The sequence below is a fragment of the Pinus tabuliformis genome, chromosome 1_1 (genome assembly GCF_031772625.1).
Source record: "Pinus tabuliformis cultivar Carrire ecotype Pingquan chromosome 1_1, CPIR1, whole genome shotgun sequence".
In the NCBI taxonomy this organism is placed as follows: domain Eukaryota; kingdom Viridiplantae; phylum Streptophyta; class Pinopsida; order Pinales; family Pinaceae; genus Pinus; species Pinus tabuliformis.
In genome coordinates this window covers 424,869,600-424,875,599 of record NC_142297.1, presented here as the reverse complement: position 1 = coordinate 424,875,599, position 6,000 = coordinate 424,869,600, and the positions used below count along the sequence as shown (strand labels likewise).

The 6,000-nt window shown below is 37.0% G+C and overlaps 1 protein-coding gene across 1 annotated transcript in view; it reads right to left on the bottom strand.

Moving 5' to 3' along the window:
• Positions 1–250: 250 nt before the first annotated feature.
• Positions 251–6,000, bottom strand: part of LOC149213504 (FMN-linked oxidoreductases superfamily protein) — a 238,146-nt gene continuing 232,396 nt past the window's right edge. Inside the window, exons 6-10 of the mRNA XM_089392039.1 lie at positions 2,231–2,503; positions 1,600–1,881; positions 1,241–1,361; positions 543–712; positions 251–418 (exon numbers count right to left, since the gene is read on the bottom strand). Coding sequence (XP_089248165.1) covers positions 320–418; positions 543–712; positions 1,241–1,361; positions 1,600–1,881; positions 2,231–2,503 — 945 coding nt within the window. The 3' untranslated portion in view covers positions 251–319. The remainder of the gene's footprint in view (positions 419–542; positions 713–1,240; positions 1,362–1,599; positions 1,882–2,230; positions 2,504–6,000) is intronic.

Below are 6,000 nucleotides of genomic sequence, written 5' to 3'. Positions count from 1 at the left end.
ATCATTTGTTTAATCATGTCAATAAATTAACCGAATGACATAAATTAACTTATCATAATTGATAGTGGAAAATGACGCTCGTAATGAAAAGGTAATTCAATTTAAAACTAACCAAGGACAACCTTGCACCCGGTCATGTAAGAAAGCATATTTTTATAGCCCGCCATTACCACAAGATGGTAAGCCGTTTGATTGTCTCATTAGACGAATTAAGGAATCAATTCTCTGGGCCTTTCATTTACTGTCCAAATTCATATGTATCTAGAAAAGCATGCTCAATTGCAACTTTATGGCAGTGAAAACCAGAAGTGCATTGACATTAGCCATTGTCTGCACTGTCATATGCATTTGACTTGTGTTTTGGTGTAAAGGTAAAGCCTGCTGGAGCAGGCCCGAGCAACATCTCAGAAATACGCACCTGCCGATGCATATAAAAAAACTGATGTCAGAGACAACACTCTTATTTCCTCACTATTCCTTATTCCCCTTTTTTATATTGAAGTTTCAAACCTAGGCAGGGGAAGAATATCACTACGACTTACCCAATCAGCTGCACTATCTGAAGCCATCAATGACTCAAGATCATTCCGACCAACATAGCTTGGAAGCCTCCAGTTGATTCGTTGTGGTACAACATCTAAGAGGCCTACTGGTATATACCTATAGTAGTAGCTGAGCCACTCCAAGAGAAAATGGCGAGTAGTTTCCACACCTGCAATAAGAAAATTAAGAGAATCAGTTATAATATATGCTTTGTTTGTTTATAATCTATTTTATTGCTTTTGAGAATTAAGGAACGATCTCTGGTACACATTGAAGATTTACATGTCCAGATATTTTGTGTCCACGTTTCATTTCACATATGTTTCAAGATACTGTCACTATAGCCAGGATAAAATCTTGAATAGTTGCTACTATTTTCAGCATCAGAATTAAAGCAAATAGCATATGTTGACATAAAGATCATAACTGCACAAGTTCTGCAAAATCTTAATTTGTGAAAAAGTTTCAAAGTACTAGATCGTTTGGTTTCTACTTTTAACAAATTACATTACATTATGAAATGTGCCCCTCTAAATTTTCTAGCATTCCCTTCTTGCCACTTACCAATTCCTTGTTGCTGCATACTCTCCTCAAGGAAGAATCAACCCGCTTTGCTTTTAATAATACTAATTGTGACTATTAACAATAACTTGAAAATTGATCACTTTATCATACATAGAGGGATTGCGAGTGGGACCTTTTTTATCAGAGCCCCAATGTTGAAGCCCAAAACGTACAAAGTCTTTTAAAATATGAAATCTTTCCCCGGAACTGATGTCCCAATGCCTTTGTTCCTTGATTTCAGTAAATATCCATGGCTGCAAAAGACAAATTCAACCATATGGGCCGCAATAAATATCAGAAATAGTTTATTGATGGTTATAAATGTTACATTTCCTTTGCCATTAATTTGTTGCCACACTTTTGAAGAAGATAGGGGAAGACGAAGCCAACATTGAATATGCAGCACCACACCCCAAGATTTTTAGGACGATTGAAATTTAAATAAACAAATATGGGAACTAGAAAACTTAGCCAGTGACCTATCTAACGAACCTTGATTAAGGCTCCTCGAGCAACCATGCATGTTGAAAGATTTGAACCATTCTTCACATGCTCATTCCAGTCTGTATATGCCAAAATATCTCCATTTCCCACAACCTGCAGATCATCAGGGGCTTGTCTAGCACACTGGTAGATGTAATCCCAATCTGCAAGCTTGCTGTAACGTTGCTGTCGAGTTCGCCCATGTATCGTAATAGCTGCTGCTCCAGATTTACTGATATTTGGAATCAGTGAGTGTACACAATTCCTTCCTTCAAAATAGCCTGTTCGCACCTAACAAAAAAGAAATGGACAATTTATTCTTATTCCAGACTAGAATTCCACAACGAGAATATCCAAATATAATGAACAGAGCAATTTCAAATCCCATATTTCAGAGCAGTAAAACTAGTTCAAAAAAGAAGAGTTTGTACACAGAACCATGAATGGCAGGCTCCCGGCATGATAGAGACTCACATACCTTTAATTAGGTACACCTGCCAGTAGTTTTAACTTTTAAGGTATTTATTGACATTGTAACATGTCAATAAGAAGGAATAAATCTCACCCAATCAAGAGAGTAAAAGGTGAGATGATCCCCAACAATCAACCAAAATAGACTAGTCTATTGATAGTTATATACCTTAACTGTCAAAGGCTTTTCCATGGTCCCAGCAGCCGCTTTAATTGTGTTTTGCAGCCTTGCAGGTTTTGTAAGAAGAGAAGAACCAGCCCCTTTGTTAACCACAATGTCTATAGGGCATCCCATATTGATATCAATAAAATCAACAGTACACTCCTGCTCAATTAGCTCCACTGTACGTGCAACCATGTCTGGATATGCAGCACAAATTTGTACACCAAACAAATCTTCACTGGAATGCCGTCTTAACAACGCCCATTCGGAAGCTTGTCCCTGTCGCATTAGGAACAAATGATTGACATTAAGATTGATAACATAGCTTCTTGATCTTATTAAAGAAATATTTATGTTCTATGACCATCCAAGATATAGAAACAAACCCACTCCATATGATGCTTCTGAATACAGACTATTTTTAAATCAAACTTTGTAAACTCCATTAGTCCTAACAGCAAAAGAAACTGACAATGATCACTATGTGAAGTCAGATCTAGCACATAGCTCATGCGCAAGCTAAATTACCATAATCAAGGGAAAATCACTGTTATGGTAAAGTTCTGACACCCCCTACAACATATCATTTACCCTTAAACCAGTGCCTTGTATTCCAGATAAATATTCTTAACACTGGTATGTTTCAAATATATCCGATTTCTCTCAATATTTCCAACTTTTTCAGAATTTAAGGCTGCTGCTGTTTCCAATTTTTTTGAGTTTTTTAAGGTCTAAGATTATGCTTCCTAACATTTTCCAATAATTTCCTATTTTTCCCCAATATTTCTTAAAAGTTTATTTCTGGAGCCTCAGCAATATATTCCCCAAAACAATATTTGCAACATTGTGAGTCACAAATAATAAAGCACAATGTAGATGCAATGACAAGAACTCTTCAAAATGTGAAGAATAAATGGTTCTTGGGCCCTTTGTTGCTAAGAAAACTGATGAATAAGACATCCTAAAATTTACCTTGTTCTCATTCTGTATTATTCTGAGCTCTTCAATTGTTTATAAAGAGAAACCCAAGCTCAATCAAGTCTATTATGCTGTATGAAAATAATAGGATTTAAAAATGAATGAAACTTTAAACTTTAGAGAGTAGTTGTAGGGTTCCTGAGATTGATTAGAAAAAGACCTTACAAAAACAAAAGGAATACCACATTTAGTGACTGCCTATGTCGCAGTCAGAGTATATTGCAAAATGTGTACATGAACCCTAGAGTACAGCATAAAACATTATAAGGAATATGCAAATAAATATGGTGCCACACATAAAAGAGAACATGCAAAATCTCAAAGTGTCTCGTTATGAAAATTCAGCAAGAGAAAATGAAAAAATTAGAATTAAGGATACACAACCATAAACTCCCAAATAAAATTCAAATTTTCAGACAAATTATTTTGGTTTTCCTACTTGTGGTCCGTAGCTTGGAGACATCATTGTTAGTATTGTACTTCATAGTTCCAGTGTGTGGTTCACTTGAACATAGCTGTGTTGAATAATGTTAAGGTGTCATCCTCGCCATTTTCATACATTGTCAAGTGGCTATATCAAAGGCAATTTTTGGAGCAGCACAAAATTTTCATACATTGTCATGTTTGGTTGATCAAATATTTTACAAAGGCAATTTTTGGAGAAGAACAAAGTTACTCCAAGGGTTCAACTCATACTTTCTCTTAATTCATACAAGGTATTGTTGTTCTCCTTTGGGACATGATTTGCTCTCCCCTCTAGAGGTAAATAACCTTATCTTCTATAGTTGTTAGTTGCTTGGTTAAAGGATTCACGAGATAGACTTAAGGATCCCACTTTATCCTATCATCTAATGACAATAGGCGAGATCGATTCAAGGATCACAATCTATCTTATTGACTGTTGATCTTCCATCGAGACCCTTAAGAGTCAAGTGGTAGGGGGCAATACCTACCTGTCAAAAATGACTAGGATCACACACACACACACGCTACAGTGACAATAGGTGAGATCAACTTACCACAGGGGTAAGGATCACACCCTATCCTATTGTCCACAGTTTCTGTTGAAATTTGGTACCGGAGGACAGGTGGTTCCTTAAGGCTTTGATCTTTGGCCTAGGGAAAAGTGTCCAAAAGAATTTAGTTTTTCTCCTAAAGTGACTTTATAATTTTTATAAAGTCAAATCTAATTTAAAAGTGACTTTAAGTGATAAAGTTACTAAAGTCTAATTTTAAAGTGACTTTTATAAAGTCAATGAAAAATTAGAAAAGAAAAGTGACTTTGGAAATAAATGACTAAGTGGGTCTTTATTAAAGTGGGGTGAACTAAAAAATAAAAAGTGAGATTTAAATGAGCATTTAATCTCAGCCCTAGATCTCAATCTATTTCAGCCATTGGATTTAGGGATCACCCAAAAGTCACTTAGGGTTGGATTAAGGGAGGAAAATGAGGAAAAAATCATTCATTCTTTCATGAGCAGATTGAGAGAGAGAGAGCAAGAGAGCAAGGGAGATTTATGGACAAGGAGGATAAGAAGGCAGCAGCTTGGCACACATACCAAGGCAGCATTTAAGCAAATCCTTACAGCTGAATGAGCAAGCAGTAAAAGGCAGATTTTTGCTGAGAAAACAGTAAAAGGCAGATTTGTTTTTGCACAGAAATCGAGGCAACTGATTTTCTACACAAAAATCGAGGTCTGTCTGTACAGTCCGTACGATCGTCCGTATAGTCTGTACGGTCCGTACAGTCTGTACATCCATACAGTCCATACATCCGTACAGCAGTTTTCCAGCTTCACTGTGAGGCAGGAAAAAGAGATAAGTTGTAAATCTATTTGCTCATTTTTTGCTAAATATTTTCACTGTAAAAAGGCATTTTCCAAAAATAAAGAAGAGCTCTCAAATTGGTTTTCCCCAAGAGTTGTAGGGGGTTTTTCCAGGGCCACCTTGACCAAAAATCTCTGTGTTTAAATGTGTTTTAATGGTTGTTTGTAACTGCTGAATTTTATTTCTGCATTTTCCAGCATTCTGTAAAATTTCCAGAATTTGTGTTTTCAGCAAAAATTTATTTTTTCAGTGTTAAATGTATGGATATGCGAATGGGCATTTAACTATATGGGAGAAATAAGGTGAAACTGAAAACTGGGGTGGGAAAACATAAAATTTCTACAGTTTCCTCAACCCCAGGAGCTCTTTGGCTCAATCCCTCTCCATGTGAGCTCAAACAAGGGGGAAGAACATAGCTCAATGTTCTCGATCAGCCAAGACCCTTACCCGGGAGGTTCACATCCATTAGTCTAAGTTGCTCTCTAAAGACCAAGAACTTCCATTTCGGCAAGGCCTTGGTGAGTATATATGCTATCTACTTGTCAGTCGAAAAAAGATAGTCTCATAGCTCCTATATGCACCAAGTCTCCCAACATGCTAGTCATGCAGCAACTGGAGCTCGGTCCGCCCTTCATTCCTTTCTCCACCACCCTCTACCTTACTTACCTTGCATGCAACATTCATCGTTGGACAATCATCGACACAGCCCTATATAATGATACCTGATCTCAATATGCTTGGAATTGTCATGAAACACAGGATTCTCTGCTAATCAAATCCCACTCTTGTTGTCACAATATATCATTTTCGTATCTAGAACCCACTCAAATAGCTCTCCAAAGAGCTTCCTCAACCATACCGCTTCACAGCTAGCCACGCTAGCAATAATGTACTCTGCCTCAGCCGTACTCAAAGCTATGGACTTCTACTTTCTGCTTGTTGACCTCTACTGGTCAACTTCCCATGCAGTA